Source organism: Apis cerana, linkage group LG10 (genome assembly GCF_029169275.1).
Source record: "Apis cerana isolate GH-2021 linkage group LG10, AcerK_1.0, whole genome shotgun sequence".
Taxonomy (NCBI): Eukaryota; Metazoa; Arthropoda; class Insecta; order Hymenoptera; family Apidae; genus Apis; species Apis cerana.
Window position 1 is genome coordinate 2,820,780 of NC_083861.1, and position 24,387 is coordinate 2,845,166.

Here is a 24,387-nt window from a genome sequence, read left to right on the forward strand (position 1 = left end):
ATTCGGATCTTTTATTAGTTCGAATAACTGATGGTTTTGTATTGGAATTTTATTAAATTGCAATCACTAAACTTTAAAAATCTGAAATGTTTAACGATATTTTATATTTCATTTTATTCGCTATAAAAGAGAATATTGGTATATTATTTATTTAATATAGATTTGTTGAAAAAGAATTATCAATTTTTTAAAAGAATTTTTTATAAAAATAATACAGTGTATTTATTAATTTTTTTAAGAGAGAAAGTGTTAAAAAATTTAAAAATATATTCATGGTAAAATCAAACAAAAGAAAAAAAATTGAAATTGATGAATATACAATTTTTAGATGTATTTATTTTTATTTTATTTAAATAATAACCTTCGTATATATATATAATAATACTAGTAGATAATAATTATCGAATCGTTTTGATTGTGTTATATCTATTGAACAAGAAACTTTGAATACTGTTTATTCATCCATTCATTGCTGTTTCAAACGCATTCCACATATTGCACGATCGTTTATTACGAATGCAAACATGTAATTTACTGATAATTATTTCCAATAAGAAACACTAATCTCGATCAATTGATATTATTCAAAAGTATAACAAAAATAGAACAGAACTAATTTCTATTTTTTATATTTATGAATAAGTTTTTAAAATTTTATTTTTTATCGTTCAATATTTTGATGCAATTTTTTACAATTTTAGAAAGATATTTTCTTCATTTTTTTATTTATTTTATTTATTAAATAATGATAAAATAGCTAAATTATATTTATTTTTAATATATGTACACATTACAATCTTATTTTTTTTTATTTTTTATCAACATAATCTTTCATCGCTAAAACTAATTCCTTATCAATGTAATTCCACAAACTAGAACAGCATATGTATAATCTTATATAACTTATAACGTGAATATATACTGATTAAAACAAGAGATAAAATATCTCTAGTTTCATCAAATTAAATACGTCACAATATTTATCTCAATGATAAATAAACATTTTTACAAAATTACAAATATAAAAATTCCTATTTCACTTTACCTGCAATTCGGTTACAAATTACAAATTAAATTAAAAATACTTAAAATTTCAGGCAAAATCTCTAATTATCTAATAAATCACTTTAAAGAGAAATATATTTTATTCTACTGTTAATCTCAATTTTTTAAGATGAATTTTAGAACGTTAAAAATCCAGAATTATTTAAAACATACGAGTTTATTCACAAAATATTCTCCATTCAATCTATATATATAAAAATTCAATGCGTAACCTGAGTGACTCTTTTTTACCTTCTCCTTAAAAAAAACGAAAAAAACGAAAAAAATATTAATCCATTTGTAGGACAAGACTAAACAAATTTTATTCAATGGCAGTTCAGGATATACAATTAAAAAAAAAAAAAAGTGAAGAGCCGAAACGTTTAAGCCTCTCGTGTAAGTAAAATCGTGACGCGCCAGAGCGTGCCCTTTCGAACGGGATATCGGATTTCGGATTTGAAAGAATAAACGGATTAGCCGGTTGTGAATATCGCATCTTCGAGGATTAATAGAAACGAAGTTAGGCGAGAGGGCCGTGTTGCACTGCCATGATGATTGTATTGCATGCGAAACTGGTAATTGAATTATTTCATCAGCATTATTGCCGTTGATGCGGAAACAAATGTAGTAATAATGTGGCAGCACGATTCAATCAGCTAGCGTTTGATAAAATAATATTTATTAGCCGGCACATTCCGATCGCTTTGGCCGTTGATTTTCATAGGGGGATTCGTTAAAAGGGTTCCCGATTTTAACGAAAGGAATGGCCATCCGGAAAAATTGCTCCTCGAAATTACCTCTTATCCCGTTCTACTGATCTGTAAAGCTGCAGTTAATTTGTGCACAGAATATTTGGTCCGTTTTATGGTGAATTTTCATGAGCGGTCATTGAGAATAATGTTATATCGTACTGAATAAAGCAGGGATTTAAAAAACAAGGTTAAGTGGTATTGAGAAACTGAAGAAATTACTTTTTTTCCCCCTCTTTCTCTTCTTGTAAGCGTTCCTTTGCCCAGGCTTTGAAAGAAATGGTTGATTTCCTGTGGAAAATCAAACAATATGAGATAGTTAAAGAAGTATGGATATTTCATATTCTTCTTCTTACATATGGTATATATTTATTAACATTTTGTAATAACTAAAGTTATGGATATAGTAAGCACCATGAAAAATAATTAATTTATTTGAAACGAGATCATATGGAGAAATTTATAATGAAAAGAAAAATAATATTAAAAATTTTCTTCGATAAAGATAAGATTCGAACGGATTAAGGAAGAAATGAAATGACGGTACGATGGTATGATATAAAATGAAACGGTATTGTGGTCATATCATTATTATTATCATAAATATTCTTTCGTATCGTGACAAGCTGAGGAACATAATGAGCATCGATACCAAAAAATTGGCAAAAATTCGACTAGCATCATTCCTATTACACAAAGAATCGTGAAACTATGCTGCAGACACGCGAGATATCTCTGACACTTTACATTTATTTGTTTCTTTATATAGATCCGTTCGAAAATATTAATTACACCACTTTTACTCGAGTTCTCTCTCTTTTTTTTCTTTTTTTTTTCTCTTTGGCTATAATGAAACACGTTTCCCTATCGAACACTCGCTCGTGTTAACTACGTAGAAACGAGATGACGGTTTCAAAAATATTTATTACAATTAGAAAATCATGTAGAGTATTATTCAGTCGTTGCGATCCTTAATCAATAATTCGTAACTAATACTAGCACACACCGCTCGTTAATACATAATATACATATACATATACATATAATACGACTTCATCGTATTCTCTTGTTTTCTTTTCATTATCAACTTTTTCTTTTATTCTTTTTGTTTCTTCTTTTTTTTTTCGCTCGATTGCTCGTCCGTCATTGCGAAACGACAAATAAGAAAATAAATAAATAAATCTTCGAGCGACAACTCGCAAGACATACAATTTGTGCGCGCGTACCGATTCGAGGCGAACGATACACCAGCGTGAGCAACAGGAAACAACGTTCTAACCGGAAGCAGGCCGGGGGAGAACAGTAAGCTCGATATTCATTGTAAACAGAACGTGACTGTGTAATCGGTTTTATTATTCGTTATATTCGTAGGTATGTCAAACGCGGTTGACAAATGTATCGGGGAAAAGGGAAACGCATTAAATTGAACGGCAAATGGCATTAATTTAATAAACCCAATACGTAATAATAAGCTTCGAGATGAAATTACACATGGATTACACACGAATAGAAACGCAATTGATGAAGAGGGAATGGATAACAAACGATCATCTCTTTTTTTTCTTTTTGTCTCTCAATCGTAAATACATATAGATTCTTCTTTCGCCGGTCTCCTTCTTTTTATTCTCCCCTTTTGTTCTCTTCGTTCTCGCCTATTTCTCCCGCTAGAGAGCGTTTCAACGACGAACATTTTTTTTGCGCGGGAAAGAACGTTTCAAGCGCAACTGCGTAGTTATATACGGTTCCCTCGTTCGTTAAATCACGCTTTTACAAGAATATTAGACTGGATAAGTGGCAACGCAAAGTGATTCGTCGAATATCCGATTCATCAGGTACATCTTCTCGCTCACTGTTTCTCCGATTTATCTTATTTCTCTCTTATTTCTTTTTTTCTTCGTTTTAGGCGAATCGCGCGATATCATCGAACCGTCTCTCTTTCTAATTAGAATTGACGTATGAAGTGAAAAGACAAAAAATAAAAAATGGCAATGAGAGAGAATGGCAGTGAGAGAGAATGGCAATGAGAACGATAGAGATGATATATGAACGCATATATCCATAATTTAATTCTTGTTTCATAAATTTTAAAAAAATATGAAAAAGAAAGCACATCATTTTCTTTTTTTAACACAATATTATAAACTAAACGTTGCAAACACATGATCTGATCAAAAAGAAGTAAATAAAATCTAATAATAAAATATGATATTTTCGTCGTTTCGTCTCGTTTTCACTGATCTCGCAGTTGATGGACTACCGAATTCACTCTTTCGTTATCATCATTTGAATAAATAAACAGTTCATCGCAAAATGGCAGCAAAGTGGTAGTTTCCGGTTCCTCGCGATTCACCCCGTTCGAATATCCCCTGTCCATTGTCTGATTCCTCGCTGCTCCTTTCCCTTCATTAGTCTAGATCTCGTCCAAGGCTGAAAACAAGCCTCGTGCAATTCTTTTCATCCCCCTCATTTCTTTCATTCTTTTTCTTTTTCTGTTTTTGATCTCCAGCCACGCGTCTCCTCTTCCCTTCCTCCTAATCCAGAAAAGGGCGCGCAACCACGTGGCCCTTTCTCTATCGCCGGAGGACGATCATCACGTGACACAAAGCGGCCTGGACTTTTCTTTACAAGCACGTCGATTTATATAAACAGCTCCAAAGCGCGCGTAGTTGAATGCGGTACGGTTAACGAATGGCGATCAAAAGGGACAGTCCCAGGACCAGCCGCGCCAAAGGAAGTCTTGCATCCGATCTGGACGAGCCGAGAACTGGAAACAGAGAACACAGGTGGTGTTGCACTCGAGGTTGTGTCGTTTTCGTTTCGTGCTCGCGGCGATCGTGTCCGCTTGGAACGCGAAGGGATGAATAAATGAATTTATATAAGGTGGATGGAAGGGAATTCGTGGCCTGGAACCGCAGCTTTTGGAGAACGTACGAAATCGAATTTAAGAGAGAGGATCGAGAACTGGGAAAATGTATATTCTCGACCATATTTGAGCAGAGGATATTGTAAATTTTTGCCTTCCAGCGATATATAGGGGGGGAGGGGAGGTTAAATTGGGTATTTTACGACGTGGTCTCTGTTTATGCGACAAAATAACATGGTACTTTGTTCGACAAATGGATGAGCGAAATTAGCGGACGGGCGAAACGTTTCTCGCGATTGTTTTCGAAAATAAATGAGGTAATTAGAGAACGTAATCATAGAGAAAATGGGTTATTAGCGAATGGCAGAGGTTTCGAATAGTTGGTGTGGCGAGCAAAGAGGTACAATTCTTTGATAAATCGATAAATAAGATATCGGGCTGTCGTATATTTATTATACTATAACAAATTTTATTTTTCTTTAAAAGTAAAGAAATTTTGTTTTGCTTGTATTCGATTATATATTTTTTATGCCTTAATATATGTGAATTATTTTATTTTTATTTTAAGTATCTATTTATCTTCGGTAATGTCGTGTGTTATTATTAAAATATAATATTTTCTTGCAAAATAATATCGTGTTACGATCAAAACTGTTTAATATTAGAAACATACCGTCTGGACAAACGATTTCACTTTTTAAAAATAAATCATACAAATTTATTTGAAAATCCCATCCATCAGAAATTAAGAGAATGCAATATTTTTTTTTATCGCAGCATGTTTTTCCTCTGGGAATCGTTATATTAAATTCAATTTTCATCCCCCGTTCACCGAACGTTTTAATATTAATTTTTTCGCGTTACGTGAAATAGAATTAAATAAATTCCACGTTCGTGAAAAATTTTCAATTCCAAAAAAAAAAAAATCGGAGATTCGAATCTACCAGTGAAAACCAACGGATTACGTTAACAATCGATATCGTATCATCGAACCGATCCTCTTTTCAACCGTGAACAAAAGGGACGAAATCCGTCCACGGTGTGTAACACAAGGCCCTCCCTGCGTGGAGGCGCGAAACTTTCCGAATTAATTCGCGCCATTCTACATGCTAATATATCCCCATGTAGTCAGCGATGTCGGTTGCTGAGCACCGGGAATTGAAAGTAATAAAACCGCGCTTCCCGAGAATAATAACGCAAAAAAATTCAAATTGAGGGTACGCTTATGCTTTAATAGCCGCCTCCGGATGTAGGTCATAGAATTTCGATCGCGCCTTTCGAACGATGATGGATGACGGATTTTTCCTACTGGTGAATGAACAAAAATCTCTCCTCTTCCCCCTCCTTTTTTTATTTCCTCTCTCTCCTCTTTTTCTTTATCCTTTTTTCTTCGACTCCCATTCCGATAAATAACGCGACAGCATAAGTGATTTTCGCCGTTCGATCATCGGTGGACTTGTGTCGATCCGCTAATTAACCTCCATCGCTGACTTGATTTACACCGATTCGATCCAGTCACGGGGCTTCGATCAAATATTATTCAATGCTCCACTGTGAATTAACTAACCTAGGCTCACTCCAGTCACGCTTCGAGGCCTCGAATAACATTTGAACGAACCGCGAGCGAACCGTGACCGTAACGTTAACCCTCTCTCCCTTTTCCCTCTCTCTCTCTCTCTCTCTGTCCCATTCCCCTCCGTTTCATACAGGGCCCCCCTTTATTTCCTATTCTATCCGCATAAACGACGCCTAATTATGACACCGGTTAATCGCGTGTATTACCACCTTTTACAATGCTCGTTTGTGCCCGGTTAATTTAGCGAATTTAAACCTGAACGCGTTCGAAGCTGCGTAAATCGGGCGTATACGCAACCGCAGGGTAAATAAAGTAGCATGGCCGGGCATGAATCTCGCACGCTGGCATTAATTATCGTTAATATTCGTCGAGTTTACTATTATATTATATTATAGTTGCACTTTGTTAAAACTATACGTGAACTATGCTATGTCCCTCCTCCGCGTGTTTATAATATTTATACGTTAATGTTATTTGCCGTTGCAATTACGCGGAATGGGTTAAAGCGCGGGTTAACTCGGCCGCAAAATCTGACTATCTGATGGTTTCTGGCGCATGTTTTTGGCGCTTGTGAGATCACCGATTCGTGATCTAACAAGCATGCATTTCATTTAGGATAAATTCGGATGAGACGGAGCCTGAGGGGTGGATGATGGACCGATCTATGTAAGTTGCGAGATAACATTTAGTAATTTGTTTCAGTTCCGTGCATATTGCATTTACAAGTAGAAGCTCATTTAATTAAATCGCGCTGTGCGAAATTTCATCTTTTCAATTTGAGCATGATAGATATTTCTTGATTACAATTTTATTTACTTGAAACGTAAAAATATAATCCTCAATAAAAGAACTGAAAGACAACTCTTATTACGTTATAATTACGATTAATGATTAAAGTCCTGTAAAATATAAAGTATTGTTACAATAAATGTAGAATTTTTGTTAAAAAATTCTATACTTTTTAATGCAAATCCATTCAACACGTATACGAATAAATTAATCCATGGTGTAATTAAATTGAATTAGTTAAACCAATTTTTATTATATTGAACGTTATTATAATATCATTCGACATATCATATCAATAAACAAAAATCTTTACTCGTTTCCTCCGCCAATTATAAACGATCTTAAGAGAGAGAGAAAAAAGTAGTCCGTCTCTCATCGTCATAAAATTAACCCAATTAAACAATTTGCTTTACAACGGATCGATAGGAAAAATACAAAAGGGACAGAATGGAACGAAGGGAGTCGAAAGCCAGTTTCTCTATAACGAGACAGCTAGCTCAAACAACGAAACGAAGTTTTCGCGAGCCTCCCCACGATCAACGAATTCGACCGTGTATTTTTTTGCCCCGATGATATGATTTCAATCGAATCGTGACCAACGCCCGGGTTATTATACAATAAACCAACCCCCGGTGATCACGGAACGGAGGAAACCGATATCATCTCCCTCTCTTCCCTCTCTTCGCCTCGTTTCCGCTCTGTCTTTTCATTGTCATTCATTGCTGGTGGTCGGCCGATTGTCCGCCGTTGTTGTTGTTGCTGTTGCTATTGCTGCTGCTGATGCTGCTGCTGCTGCTGTTGCTACCTGCATCGTTGTGTTTTCGAGAGCGGGCCGTTTGTGCATGCCGTTGAAGTGCGGCTCACTTGATGCGCCAAATAATCCAAAGCCGCAGCAAATAATCCTGGAATACGTCGGGAATTATCTTTGCCGCAGCCTCGGATTAGCTGGCGTGAAACGAATTATTTGATGGCGTGCCGAGCTATTTGACGTTAACCAGGATAATTCGACCGGTCAGATTATCCGAACCGCGCACGGTGGACAAACAAGCGGATGGCTCGGCCGTTATGTCGACTCGTTTATAGGTGAATGGGGAGAGATAGAGATAGAGATAGGGAGGGAAAGAAAAAAAAGAAATAAAAGGGAAGGAAAAAAAGATCGGGAAATTTCGATCGGTGGACTTAATCAGTCTGAAACGGATTACTAACTCGTTAAAGCGGAAGTCTTTCGTTGGGGTGGATTCGTTCGCGAATGAAACAATGGTTAAAGCGTAGCGCAATCGAGGCCACTAAAAGGCGTAGATTTATTTGTAACAATTTTAGAGAAATTGAACGAAAATTGCTTATGTTGCTTTCATTTAATGTTGAAAAGAAAAAGATTAATAAAAGAAGTATATTTTTATAGAAGTAATTGATTGTTTTATGTTGATAACTCTTTATTCCTATTTTTAACGAATTTTTAATTAAAGTGTCAATAAAAGTTCGTTTCGTTAACAGTAAATAATAAAATATGTATAATTTACCGAGTTATCATTTTTCTATAAGTCAATAATATGTTTGATAAAAATATCAATTTGCATTCTCATTGTACAAATATATATATATAGCAATATATATATAGCAATGATGGATATTTGTATTTTAAAAAAGTCCAATATTTGTTAAATCGCTTGTTCCTTGCTAAAATCTACACCACACGATGTAAATCTTTTTTTTTTTAGTACGTTATATACCATAATTCAAAAACTGTCGAAAATAGAACTGTCGAAAATGGAACTGTCAAATCTAGCCTTTCCTCTTGCTGCAAAGTTCCCAATTTAAGATATAATATATATTTAAAATTTCTTTAAAATTTACAGCGTTTTATTATATTTTCATGCAGGATCAATGATGAGATTTTTTTCCTTTAACGAAAAATTCATAATTATTTTATGTTAAATACGATTGAAAATATTCTCTCTTTATTTTTAAACAAATATTTAACCTTTATACGTGAAAATGACACAGTATGAACTCGTTGCACTTTGACATTATGGATTGCGTGTCTTAAGTATATCTAATTGATTGTGTTAATTCAGAATCGGAAATGCACATGAGTTACGTGCAAAGGAAAATATCAAAGCTGCTTTCGATATTTCGAATTAAAATGGTTCTTCTCCTTGTTAATTTAATAACATGATTTATGCCCATATTAGGTTTTACTTCATAATTTTGAAATATTCATTTAAAAGTTTTTAGCAACCTTAACATCTGGGAAACTTATTCTCGCGTTTTAATCTCAATCTTCGAACAATGGTTTTAATTCGACAATAGTTAAATAGATATGTAACTTGGATTCGATTTTTATCTTTGTATCATGAAAAATTATATTCTATTCTCATATGAAATATTAATATTTGATAGAATATCAAAGAAAAATTAATAAAATTTCTTTCACATTTAATATTTTAACTTGTAAATTAAATAAACGATAAATATATTTATTGATCCTAAATATCAGAAAAATACATATCATAAATTAATATATAAGTTCGATTTTCAAAGAATTAGAAATCGTACGATTAAATAAAATTACTCTTTTTCGTCTAAAAATTGTTATTTGTCATTTCTGTTGTTATCCTTCTAATCTAAAAATATATACCATTAAAGATGTTTTTTATCTCTCGAAGTAACCGATAAAAATCCCCCAAAGCAACACAACAAATCGACCTCCGCATATCTAAAAACAACCCTTAACGGCGTCACTATCAAAAGTCCAATCAATTGACACAGACAGTCCCCATTAAAGCCCTCCCTTCTTGTAAACACCTCGAAACTTAAAGACACCAAAACTCTCGAACTCGGGTAAGCCTATTATCAGATTCAACCATCACCCCTTTTCCCCCTCTACAAGAATCTTTTTCAAACTTTCTTCTTTTTCTTCTCCTTTCTCTTAAAAAAAAAAGAAAAAAAACCAAAAATGCAAAGATTCGTTTTTTACCTTTCACTCCAACATGGCCATCAGGTTTCTTCTGACCGGTCTGGAAGTTGGGTGGTGGTTGTAGATAGTCGATACCCACAATGGTCGCAGCTGGCTGGTATTGTATCACCTTCGGCGGTGCCCTGTCTTCCTCGAAGCTGACCTCTGTGCTCTGCCAGTAAATATCGTATATCGAGGCGCTGCAACGTATTTTCAACTTGCCTCCGGCGAAATGCTCGTGCGTAACGAGAAATTGAAGGCCGATCTGGGAAATCTGCCACTCGGACTCGTTCGTGTCCAAAGGACTGTACGTGCGGACATGCGGCTTCAGCGGCTGTGTGACAATTCGCCGAGGTTAAACAGGTGGAACGTGTTACGTGAGAATTCTCTGGCTCCTCGGGGATTTTTGGACATGGGTGAATCAATCGAAACTTGGTGGATCGATTTAAAGGATGGATACGGGGGCGATTAATTAGGCGCAACCATAGGAATTCGTTAATCGCTTCAAGCGTTTCGGGTAATAAGGTTTCTACGAAGTTTGGGGATACTTGGTGGTCGTTTGTCGAGGGCCGGTTAATGAGTTTGAGATAATGTAAAATTTAATGGTTTATGATAAGTTATCTCGATGATCGATTAGTTTCAAAGACGTAACAATATTGGCAATATTTTGTCTTCTGAAAAATGAATGTTATTTGCATGGAAAATTTGATATCGAGGGAAAAAATGATATCAAAGTTCAATAAATGACTCCGAAAATGGATATAAATTATATGTTTTCGTGATTCTTTTTACTTTTTCGGTTTTTTCCCTAGTACGTGTAAATAAATAGAACGAAAAATAAATTTGAATCTCGATTTCGATAGTGGATTAAATATATTTTTTTTCATCCAAGCCACTCGAAAAATGTAAGCACATGCATATATAAATTTATATATTTGTATTTGCGTGTATTTCTAAATTTTCTACTTAATTTAGAAATCTAGAAAAAACGATAAATAAATTGTAAATTTAGAGATTTCAAAAATTGATCTTTTTATTGAAAGAATAAAATTTTCTCAAATCGAATTTAATTCCCACAATTGGATTTATCAAATCAAGCAAAAATATATAATAGTATCGAATTAATACAAAAAAAAAATGAAAAATTAAAAAAAAAAAATTTTTGGAAACATTCGAATCATTTATTTCGTTTCAACATCTCCTTTCCATCACTTTTAAAAGGATAAGATGTTTAGCCTTTACTACAACAATAATACATGGAAGGTACAGAATGAGCAATACAGAAGATAAAATGCAAGCATCGAACAAAAGCCGCAGCTACACGAGTGTACACACTCCTCTGTATGTCAGGAAATGTTTCACTTGCGAACGATAACAACATTTATAGCTAATGTTTGGCCAAACTTAGATGTTCTTCGTGAGCACAAGTATTACTTCGATCGCCAAGATATTAATAAACTCCTTCCTTCCTTCCTACACCCTTTCCTTTTCAATTATCGAAGAAAAACAATAAAAGGAGAACATCTATTTTCCTCCTCTTACCTATATATATATATATCTCAATTCTTAAGGGTAAATATTTTCTACGAAGGATAATTCAATCACGATGTTACGAAAGATCAGAAGACAAAGCGAAACAACTTCTGTCGATCCAAAATGCCGATAAAGAGGATCGTGCATGTCAAAAGTATCGGTATTTCGAGGAACAATGAGATTTTATCGATAGGGACGCATGGAACAACGAATTGATAGACAACCGATTCAATAGGGCCCTGTGTTTCGATAACGCCATCATTACACGTCCAAGAAACTTCAATTACTCTTTGTTTTCTTTTTTTTTTGTTTTCTTCTCTTTTTCAGCTTTTCTCCCCTTTTTTGTATTTTCTCTCTCCATAACGTTGCTACGCTCGCAACGTTGCTTTTCCATAATACGTCATTCATGAAAGGAATAGACAGCGGGAAAACACGTTTATGAGGTTTCGTTAGGTAACGTTTCATTGCGAAATCAAATTTCTGCGCCTCGTTCCAATCGGGACACGTGTATTCATCTCGAACAAAGCTATTCGAAATAAAATATCTTGCGAAGCGTTTCATAAAAAAAGAGGGGGAGAGGGGGGGGAGAAGAGAAAAATGTTCCAGTAATCGTGTATTTCGTGGAAATATAACTCGAATCTATCTTCTGTCTTTATTAATTTGTGAAAATTATCTATAATATAATGAATCAATTACTGGGATTAATTCGATGATTAGATCAATAGATGTCTCTATTTGTTTCGTAATAATATATAAGAGATGACATTTGATGTGCTCGATCGAGATATTTAGATTAATAGACAGATTGTTTGGATGAGATTAGATATTTAAATCTATCTATCGAGTTTGATCAGCTGAATAATTCTTGGTGACAAAAAATAGAAATAGGGCATGGGAAAGCGAGGATACATCTGGATCCATTATGAAGAATGAACTGCTAAATATATGAATATTTAATGCCTTTGTCGATATCGTCAAAGTTTCATTTCAATTATAATATTAGCTTATAATTAGATTAATATAATTCACAGCAGTATTTTTGAATTTTTTTTTGAACGGTGATGCCGTATATAAGATAAGAAAATTTTTATCGATTAAAAATAAGAGCAGCCATCCATAGGTCACTGCTTTACGATAAACTACGTATAATTTTTGATTCGCTAAATAATAAAAATCTAAAAATTCTTTTATTTTGTATTTTTTAAATCTTCGTAAATATAATTCTCTTTGAATATACGAAAGACACACAAATTTCTCTATTTCTCTGAACTTTCCATTTTAAAAATTTCGCCTAAAAAATCGCTTTTCCTTCGAGTCCATCACCTTAATGATCGCTTAACCAGTTTGTTAGAAAGAAGAAATTGGTAGAAATTAATTCGATTCTCTCGCCAAGTTTCACCTCCTATCAAGGCAAATCGAATCGAGCAGAAATAGAAACTCCAGATCAAAGACTCGCGATATTGTTACAAAGATCGCCAAGACCGCCATTCGAAACATCGTAATTCGTTCGTCCACCTCGCACCATACAAATATATTTCAATTTTCTTAATCGAATCCCTTTCTGCTCCTTGAAACAAAACCAGGAAATCGAGCCACGAATTTAGCGCAATCAATAATAGCTCGAGTATCCGTGGCCGTGGTTCTCGTTAGAGGAACGTGTTAACCCATCGAACTCCGTAACTGCGGCATTCCCTCCACCCATCTCCGTAACAATTAACTCGATCTCTAAAATCTCAGACACCTATTCCCCAAACTCCCACCGATGCGTCTGAATGGTTCACGCAGTCTTCCACAATTCACCGTTGAAAATCGTGTTCCCGAACCGGGCTAGTTGCATCTTACAGGAGCCAGAGAACCGGGGTATATACCGGCGAGAGGGCAAGGCGGGAAGACATACAGGATAGTAGGGGGTTTAGGAATTTCTAGTCTAGCTATTCAACGATTTCGTATACCAAACCGTACTTGTCGGTCGTTGATGTACCAGGTGAGATTGGCCGCGGGTTTACTCCGTCCGGATGTGCAGTTCAAACGTAGCGTATCGCCGATCCGGTATTTCCTCCTTAACCCGAGTATCGACGGCCCTTGAGAGGGTAATTCTGCGGAACAAGAGACGTCAGGTACACACGGGGCACGGAAGTATGCAAAGCATGTTCGAAACGCCGCTTTGACGTTCGACCATTCCTACATGTGTATTTTATATATATATATTATATGTATATACACACGTACATATATAATATATTGAGATTGGATATAGGTGTAGAGGGAACTTTTCAAGATTCCCGGATGCGCCAACCAAACCAGTGTGTTCACGTGTGCATAGAACGAGCCGATAGATCCAACGTGTGCTGATGAAAAATTCTTCTTTTATGCCTGGCAATTCGCGTTCGCGTTTCGATATCGGAATAATGCATTCGTAAGAGAGATGCACGGTATTGTCATCCCGATCCCTATTTTCAGGGTAGAGCGTGCCAAATATTTCCCGGGGAAGTGTTCTGCGTTTGATAATTTTCGTGTGATAACGGAGACCCACGTATATGGCGATACGTATGTTCTGGTTACATAAGTATGTTGCTTATCTTTAATTGGGGTTGAGAATCATATGGTGCAAATCCAATCGATAGAAAAGTGGATGTTATAATTTCATATTATTTCGTGGTATATAAGATATTTCAATGTATTTATTAGAAATTAAGGGTGATATTAAAGTGGAGAATATAAAAATATACGAAATTATTCTTTTCTTGAACATTAATTTCTAAATGTGAATAAAATCAAAATAATTTCCGTATGATTTATGACATGATTATATATATTATTAACTATAAAATAACGTTTATTATTAAATTCTACGTACCTGATAATTTTAAATTAATTTTATCTTTTTTACCATTTAAACGAATTCGAAAGCACGAGAAACGAAAAGTTAAATATTCAAAAGTATTAAAATTATATAATTAACATACCAACAATGAAAAAAAAACCTTAATTACTTTTCATCATTACGAGATATCATATATATTGTTGGTAAAATATATTCTCCAACGCATTATAAAGTAAATACATGAAATTAAACGAAACTCGCTAATGATTTTCTAACTTCTTTCAGATAATTGTTACGATTAAACTGGCCACGTACTTACGAACGAGAATATACATACGTGCAGGTACACACGGTTGCACTATTATAGGAGATTTGAATATCGCGAATTTCGTTTTTCCATCCGGAATATAACGGGACCGTTTAAGCATAGGGATCTCCTGTTCGCGTGTTTCTCTTCTTTTTATCCCTCTTATCCTACCCTTCTTTGTTTCGTATCGTTTTCCTGATTTGCGAGAGCCTCTCGAGTTGCGTTATTTCTTTTTCTCCCTTTTATTTTTCGTCTTTACTTTTCTTCCCTGTCTTTTTTCGTATTCTTCCTTTTTATTCCTCCTCCCCCCTCCCCCCTCTTTTTTCTAGTTATTCCGCCAGAAAGAATTCAAGTGACTAGCCCCAGCGTTCGTCGAGAAACGAAACATGTGAAGAGCGCCGGGAAACTTTCCTCGACTACGTTGAACACTCGTCGCTGATAAAAAAGTTTTCTTTTACCTTGTACACGTACACCGAGCCTTTTATTGCTGTTCCTCTCGAAATTTTGGGACTTATTAAAAAGTTGGGAAAAAACCTTGGCTCCCGCATAAGGATACCAAAACCCACGTTCTCCACACGTGCAAACGTTTCTCGTTACACTCGTTAAACGTTTCGCCGGATATGGGAACGAGGGGGGCGTGAGCTGTTCTATCAAAGCTTCTTTCTCACCTCTAACGAAATTTCATATTCCCCTACGGGTATCTTGCGAAAATTTCGTCGCGTGATTTTGCGGGGGAAAATAGAATGAAACGAGAGCGTTTGTTCCTAGAATGTGCGCATCTTATCGACGTTTCTCGAACTATCCATACTATTTTCAATACGTCTCTAATAAAAATACGCGGAATATGAATATAGAAACGAGGAGAGTTTCGTAAGAATTCATGAATTTATTAAATTTTTCACTTTTGAATTCACGATAAACTGATTATTAAGTCGCTTCTAAATGATCTGAATTTTTCCTCGTGCATTACGTTTGCTCGAGTTTCTTCTTTTGTATTTTTTTGAAGACTTAGACATTTAATATAGTCTCTAACGATAGGTTATTGATAATGAAGTATCGATTTTATAAGAGTTTCGTAAGAGAAATTCTTTTTCATGAATTTATTATATGGATGACGGAAAAATGTTATGAGATGAATTCTAAATAATTCTAAATCTTTTTGGTATTTTTCTCTTAAGCTTCTTTTATTTATTGAGCTGTTATTGTTTAATTATTTTTCGCAAACGAATAATATTGTGATTATATGAATTTAAATTAGACCCTAGAGTGCAGCTGAAGCATGCCAAAATATTAATTTCGCTTTTGTTCGTGAAAAGACAATGGATGCTAATGAAAATAATGAACGTATATCGAAACCATCATTGTGTCCAAAAAAAGAAAAAAAAAAAAGATTCTGATAAGAATAAATTCTGAAAAGCTCGTTATTCTTATTAAGAAAATCAATAACGATTATTATTAAATTCAAGTTATACGTCAAAAATTGAGGAAAATAAATCTTACTAATTATAGATATGAATCTATAATTTGCATTATAATGCATGATTACATACAAATGACGATAACAAAATTAATTGAACGAAATTCTATTATAATCATCATTACACCGAATCCTTTTTCAATTGATTATCATCCTTTCATCTATAGCTATTGCTAAAAAAATAAAATTCATCTCATACTCGAAAAAACTGTAATTGGAAAATTGAGAATCATAATGTAAGTTGTATAGGAAATATTTCAGGAAACTCATATTTACAAATTAATATTTAAAAAAGAAAATTCCTCTCGCATATTTGTATATATTTGTATATTTCCAGTTTTAGTATCATGTTTTTCAACTTCAAACTGTATCTACTAGGTAAGTTAAAATAACGTGAAATTATAGTTACAGCAAAATCCTCTATAACGCAAAAAATACATTCTGTATTATATGGATTTCGTGTTATACGAAACCAGGAACATAGAAAGTTGAAATAAAATAAATTTTTTTTTAAATAATAATATAATATAAGAAGAAAATAATATGCATTTCATTTTAAAAAAACAGCAAGAATTTTTTCATTATAGAATGAATAGAAAGGCAGATAAAACTATAATCTAATCACTGTTAGAATCATTTAAAATTAAGCTCTATCAACATTCTTTTTACATGCTGCTCCAGTTCTTTCGTCGGTCAAATTTTCTTCAGCTTCGGAAGAATTTTCTCGTGTTATTTTGTTAGAAGAAGAATTTCACTTCTGGTTTCAAAATTTTCCTTAATTTTAACATATGAAATAGTTTTGTAATTTCCTTCCTTCTTTAAATTCGACAATAATTTCGATTTTTCGCGTTATATAAAATTCTAATGCACATTTCTATTCTCCAGTAGTTTGATTTACGTTTGTACGATTCTCAGAAGAATACCTCTATTAATTTCACAAGCCTTTAATTTTTATTAAAAAATATACATACATATCAACTACATAATAACTCGAAAAGAAAAAAGAAAGTCATTGAAAGTATGAATATATAATCGAATAAAAATTATTATTTTCAACTGTGTGTTTTTTTTAATCCATAGAAACCGCACTTTTATACGGTACAATCTAATATTTGGCCGTACATATTTTTCCATCCCACCCTCGAAATCGCCGGAAATAAAAAATACGGGTAAAATTTCAAAGAGTGCAAAGAATTTTCCCGTATACTATATACTATACATTCGAAAAAACACACGATACAAACACGAAGCAACTCGAAACAATCGTCATTCTTGAACCATTTCGGCGGTTCGCGTGTTTGTAATTCGAACGACAGTATCGTTTCTCGAAAAACACCGGCTAATTCGATTTCGAAACGGTTTGTTGAAATGAGCTGGATACAAATAATCGATGGATACAATAAAATAAATCGTAATAGGATGCGCGATACGACATTTGAAACTTTGCTAATATTTAAATGTTTAAACAAAAATGTTATATAAATTATATTTTCATAAATGCTTTGATAAAAATGTTATAAATAAAAATATGGAATTCTAGAGGGACTGTTAACAGATGTAGTTAATGCGATATTATAAAAAATATATATATACGTATTTAGTATTAAAATTAATTCAACTTCGAATAGTGAACACAATTTATATAAAACTACGCGCAAATAATTATTCTCTTGGAAACTTATTTCATATTTTCGTTTTAATTAAAGCATTGAACAAGCTACAAGCAAAATGTTTATTTAAACATGTTATAATTTTGCTTATTTAGATCCATTTAGAATTATAATTGGCAAAGTTACACATCTTAAACGCGAAATACCTTTTATAAAGAAAGAAATTCGATAATTCGCGACAGGATGAAATTCAGATATGGCACTGCGTTATTTCGCTCGCGCGAATTTTCCAATCCAACACCGCCATCGTCATCGACCATCGTTAATGAATCAAAAACACAGATTGGCTTTATGAAAATTCAATAATTTGCACGCACGAAACTTCACCGTGGTAAAGTTCGAAAACGTTTTGTTCTCTTAAACGGGGAAGGTTGCAGTTCATTAGCCTTATTCCGATTTTAACCAACCCCCTTTTTCGACCACGCTCACTAGCTGCTCCGCTTTACTTTTCCCTCGATCGGTGTTTTAATCATATTTCCTGATACGGACAACTCTGGCAGGGGTTTTCCTTGCAATTCGGTAATGCCTGGCCTCGCAATTTTACACTTGATGCCGGACGAGAAGATTTAACGATGTCGTAAAACGCTCGTTAAACTGTAATTCTCCTCGAACAGACGGTAATTACGTATAAATGAATGCATCAAAATGATAATTTCGATTGTCTGACTCGATCGTACGGGAGTAAAGAAATTGTAAATTGGATTGTAATATGGCGAGTTAGTTATTTCATAGTTTTTAAGAAAATAATAGTAATATGAGATATCTATTTTTTAACGACATAGTTGAAGTTTTAAGAATAATTAAGATATAAAAATAATTTAAAAAGAAAAACTTTCACATGAAATTTTTTTATTTTCCTTAAAAGACAAATTTTCATTTCTTTTTTATTTCTATTATTATTTTAAAATTAACTGATTGTAAATTGAGAGAATATGAAATCTAAATTATTAAAATCGTTATATGTCTAATACTAATTCAATCCTGGAAGTGTAGAAAAAATTGTAAATTACAATTTTTGCATTTTGTCCTTTTTAAAATATTAATTGAAACTTTCTTTAACAATAATTTTTTTAAGAACTGTTTGAGCACAAATGCTCATATTGTTACATTCCATCACTGAAATTATAATTCTAATACGTTTTTTAGTTTTTTTTAATCGCAAAATAAACTATTCTAAATCTTCGTTGAACAAAAGTACATACAAACTTTATGTTACAACATTAACAACATTAATTGCGCAGAGAGATTCTAATGAAAATATACAACTGTAACTTGTGAAATGTTGTAACGTTACAACAAATAATACAACAAGAATTTTCATTGAATATTATTATTGTATATATCTTGAAATCACGATGATCCATATTACTACCATTTGCTTTTGAATCTAAAATTAAAGATTATTACAGTTGAAATTTCGTATTATAATTAGTGATTCTGATTCAACATATTACAATTTTATATTCTAAAGCTAAATGTCTACACGAAATATAACTGTAACAGCTTACAATTTGTGTTTCAACAATTTCTTTTCTTTATATTATAATAAATTTATAAAATAATTCATATTTATAGTATCAAATATTCTTAATAACGTTAAATATTAAGAAAATATTTTTGAAATAAACTTCATTACTTCACATTGTATACGTATATTGAAAATATTGAAATATTTCTACTTAAAATTAAACAAGGCTTTTCGCAAATATCAAAGAGTTAACTGTATCAATAACAATGAAATGCAAACATTGAAACGCAAAGTAATCATTTTCAGCATCTCTTTTGCAAATAATTAAAAACGAAATTATAATAAAACTTGCTATATCTCGTATGTATAATTAAATAAAATATATGTTTATATAAATTTTTTTTAATTATTCAATGCTAAATTAATCTCTGAAATATTTCATAATCGTTAACAATTATTTTTATAATATAGATTAACGTTTTTTAATATATATATTATATTATTTCCTTTTTATCTTCCTTCAATAGTGCAAAATATTTTCTAAATAAAAAATTAGATATTTCTATTATACTATCACTAAAAAAAAAATGTTAAAATTTGAGAGTTGATACTACTTACTCTTAAAGAGATTTCCTGTCGATAAAAAAAATTGCAGCATATACAATCCATTATATACAAAAACTTTCATTAAAATCAGGATTCTTGATTTAGATAAATTTCCTGGTAGGACAGCGTACGAAAACTTTCCCACTGAACATAATATCAGGTCACGCGACGAAAAAGTTGAGAAAAATTGGTGCAGATTCAACTTCGGGATAATGGAATTATTTCCTCGCAATTATTTTCTACTTTCACATTGTTGCGCTCGATTTACAGCAATGAGCGTATATATTCGCGAGTCAACTATTTCATAAAGGCGCGTATTCCGTATTCCCCCGGCGAAAGGGTTAAACTCCAATTCGGTCGTTTAACATTCCTTCGAAAACATTAGACACGGTCTTGTTAGTCTCTCAATTAAACCATTTAACAAGTTTCCGCGCGGGACACAGAGCAAAATGATAACTGCTATCGCGCCAGCGCCCCTCTCCCCCCCTCCTCTCCCTTTACCCTTCGATCCGAGGCGAGGATGCATCGTCAAACGGAAACCGTTCCTTAAATTTGCCGTTCCGCAACACGCGCGCGACCCAGAGAGAGCGTGTTCAACCCTTTCGAAACTTCGTTACCCGTTACTCTCCAATTTGTCGCTCGACGAGCTGCAAAGTGTTGACAAACGTTCCCTCCAACCCCTTCCCCCCCTCTTTTTAAAATCCCCCTTGGCGAATTCCTCGAGAGGAGATAAAACGAAGGGAGGGGGTGTAAAAAATAATAGAAGAGAGGAGAAGAGAAAAGAAAAGGGAAATCACCGAAGGTAAAACGTCGACATAAATTTTCACAGCTGCGGCCAATTGCACAGCCGAGGGTTCGAGAGGGGAGGGGAAAAAAAAAAAAAAAGAAAGAAAGAAAGAGATGAGCAAAACCTAACCGCGGGGTAGCTTCATTCCCAGGGCACCTAAGACACCTAATTCCCGTTCATTCCGCCGCGTGTACCCGCAGTATTATCTTCGGCTCGGTCCACAGCGATTCGCGTAAGCCTTTAAGTCCACCGAGCCGGTGGCTGGCATTAATTCGCAGTTCGAAAGCACGCTCGCGGGCTAACACGAACACGTCTCTGTTATATGAACGTGTATTTGTGTGTGCGCGCACGTGTGTATACAGAGTGTTTCAGAGAAGGTATTCGAAAGTGGAAGCTGGAATAACTTTGCCGGTATGTTTGGTCATTCTGAATCAATAAGGTCATATCGCCACCCTCCCACGAAAATGTGCAAATATTCCGTTTGAAGACGTCTGGACGAAACGTTTCTTCTCCTATTTTTAATTTTACGACGATATAATATTATTGCGTTTTATCGAAGTTTAAAGTCAATGTATAATCTGAAGTATAATGATCTCTTGTTATCAATTGTTATTCTTCAAGTATAAATTTTCACAAGTTGAAGAATTACATATATTGTTTAATTTATTCAGATATGTAACGCACAAGTTGAGCATTGTTGAGATCTATTGCTGCACAAAAAAAAAAAGAAATTGTTTCTTCGAACTTGAAGAAAAAAAGACAAAAAAGGTGAAATAAAAACTATCAAAAACATAGCTAATCTATTCTACGTACAAAATTATACGATTATGCATAAAATAGTTAATCTTACGAAAACTTATTCAAAAAAAAAAAAAAAAGAATTAAAAAAAGATCAAGTAAAAATCCTGAACATAATATTCTTTTCATTAATTCACTGTAATAATGCAACTGAAGATAATTAAATTGTTAGATCAAGTTAGATAATCCATCCTCTATATGTGCATTTGTTTAAAAAAGGAATAGGAGAAATCAAATGTCACCATTTTAATAATCTTCTACCTAAACCTACGTGTTACAAATTAGTAGAAGGTAATTAAGATGGTCAAGTTACAAAATTTATGCTACACAAGTGCACACAAGGAAAGACTTTAGTTTCTATGTACAATATCGCCGCAGATGGTGCGCATAAAGCATCCCCCCATCTCGGGACTAATAAACACATCCCTCTTACCTACGATGTTCATGGTGTCTTGGACACAGGCCGTCTGGAAGGAAGGAGCATCCGCGGAGACTTCGCAACTGTACACCCCCGCAGCGTCCAACTCCAGGTTGGTCAGGGCGACTTGGGTCGCGTTGCTTTCGCTTTTCTGCAACAAAGAGCCAACCCCGCGGTTTAGTCAGCCGTGTATCGGTGGTTGTTTCTTTCCTGATGGCTTCGCAAGGGTTACAACTCCGCCCTTTCACCGAGTTCTTTTCTTGGCTGCTTTTTTAAAACTTGGTGGAACGGAAGTTTCTTTTGGAAAGGGATACACAGGAAATAGTTTCGGGGGATGTGTTTATTCTTGAAGGGGTTGTTCCTTGCAGAATAAAGGATTTGGTAGGTCGAAAATTGTATTGCAACGTGCTTTGTTTTTCTTGTGTTTTCCTTTCTTTTTTTTTTTTTTGCAATATTTTGAAAGAAATATTTTATTTATTTACATGGAAATACGTGGTCGCTTGTGAAGATTTTTTTTGATATATTAGACTTTTTAAAAATATCTACAAGAATTCCGTATTATTTCCTAATATCTGTAGAATAGATCGTTTAATAATTTTCGTTCCTAAATGTTAAACTATCTTTTATTTGAAGTTACAATAATTCATTCCTCGAAGAGAATAATGAAACATATGTTTTAAAAATTCAAAGTGATAAAAGTTAATTATTATCCGTGAAAATTCCATAAAATATTAACCAAAACTAATTATTAGTTAACCAAGCCAATTTTGACTTCTATTAAAAAAAGAAGGAAAATGTAAAATACATACACATATTCATAAACAGATAAATATATCCATGTGCGTAGAATTTTCATTATTCTCACAAAATTTTAATTAATACCCAATTAAATGAATCCTGCCAATTAAATTCATTTATCTGAACGTGAACTATTATTTGAACTTTTATTATATAGCTTTAATTATAAATTGTTTGCTTTAATTGTTGTTTGGATGAAATTCTACTATAATTTTATATAACATATTTCTTATATAATGACTTTTCTCATTGTTCAGAAGTAAAAGAAGTGGTCTTTTTTTTCAAATAAAAATGATTTTTTAAAATCAAGAAGATATTTCATCGTCCTATTCAAATATTTTCATGAAATAATAATATTTCTTAGAATGATAAAATTATGTTCAAGAAATAATTATATTATTATACGGAATTACTTTAATAAAAATAACTATTATGCAAGATACATACAAGATCTTTTGTGAGTGACTCTACGAGAATATGATCTTGTGCGAATATGATCGTACATTAAAGTCTCGGACCATCTACGTTGCTGAGTAACTAATGGTAACTAAAGGTAGATTTAGGAACCGTTTCAACATACTCTCGTATGGAAATGAATCTTTAAATATTCTCTTTATGATGTTGTTCGTTTATGGTTTCTCCTGGTTTACAAATCTTTTTGAAATATTGCCATAGAATCCTTATCTAAATTTATCATTACAAAATACGTATTTCAGAGATTTAGTTAGAATTGAAGAAAATTCAGAAAAAAAAGAAATAAATAAAGTAGGCAAATCACGGATAAGATACATTTATTAAAAAATATCGATAAAATTAAATTGAATTAAATTCCTCTCAAGGAATAACAATCCAATTAAAATAATACCGAGTATCCTTAATTCATTCGTTCCAATAAAACGATATAAAACGATATATGGAATACATTTGTTAAAAAATTATTCGATAACGATTCTGGATGGAACGAGGTCACGGAAAATATTAATAATCGTTGGATTAAATCGTTTCTTGGACAAAACGAAAACAGAATTAAAATAATATCAAGTATATTTAAGTATATTCATTTACGGAAACAAAACATTTCCGACTCGTAAGTGCTTCACGACTTATGCACAATACTGTAATTTGTCCATCTGCTTAGCATAAAATTCAATAGGAGTTTTAGAACAAAAGGAGATGGGCGTATAATTAATCCGCGAGAACATTACCACTGCAAGGTCTAAGATAAACGAACAGATATTAAATATTGCAAGAGATATTAAACATTGTTCCTGACTAGCCAATCGCGAGCAGAGGTAACGTTATACGCGAGTTTTCACCGTGATATATCCGGTCACGAAGGATAGAAATTTGTCAACGTTTGATTTCTATTCATTTGGACTTGTCCGTTTGGACAAGTCAGATGGCTCAGGTGCGCAACAGACAAGAACAATGACGACAAATGTCTTTTGTCTCCATTGTCACGCATCAAGACTACAGACTAGTGCTATTTACCGTAATATTATGGAACAACTCGTCTTTCTTCCTTCCATTCCTCTCCTTATACACACTCCAATGCCCCCAGTTAATACCAACGAGAGAATCGTCCCTTCGTTTTATTGCCACTGTGCAATCTTTCTTTTTTAATAGACGACGAGAAGGATTGTTCTTCTCGTTGTCACCATTACCGAGAGAGAGTTGTTAATTAAATTAATAAGAATGTTAAAGATGCAAAAGAAGAATGGATA

At 33.4% G+C, this 24,387-nt stretch overlaps 1 protein-coding gene across 8 annotated transcripts in view; it reads right to left on the minus strand.

Annotated features, from left to right (window-relative positions):
* Nucleotides 1-329: 329 nt before the first annotated feature.
* The window catches only part of LOC107995727 (uncharacterized), a 53,257-nt gene continuing 29,199 nt past the window's right edge, over nucleotides 330-24,387 (minus strand). For 2 of the 8 annotated variants that reach the window (XR_009831508.1, XR_009831506.1), the window contains 5 exons: nucleotides 21,881-22,016; nucleotides 13,473-13,606; nucleotides 9,999-10,311; nucleotides 7,649-7,923; nucleotides 2,368-4,557 (listed from right to left, as the gene is read on the minus strand). Coding sequence is in view for 6 of the 8 variants with exons in the window: in XM_062080752.1 (XP_061936736.1) it covers nucleotides 9,835-10,311; nucleotides 13,473-13,606; nucleotides 21,881-22,016 (747 nt within the window). In the remaining 2 variants the exon portion in view is untranslated. Of the gene's footprint in view, nucleotides 2,085-2,367; nucleotides 4,558-7,648; nucleotides 7,924-8,839; nucleotides 10,312-13,472; nucleotides 13,607-21,880; nucleotides 22,017-24,387 lie in introns of those variants that run through there. The other 6 variants (XM_062080755.1, XM_062080751.1, XM_062080754.1 and 3 more) reach the window with 5 other exon arrangements.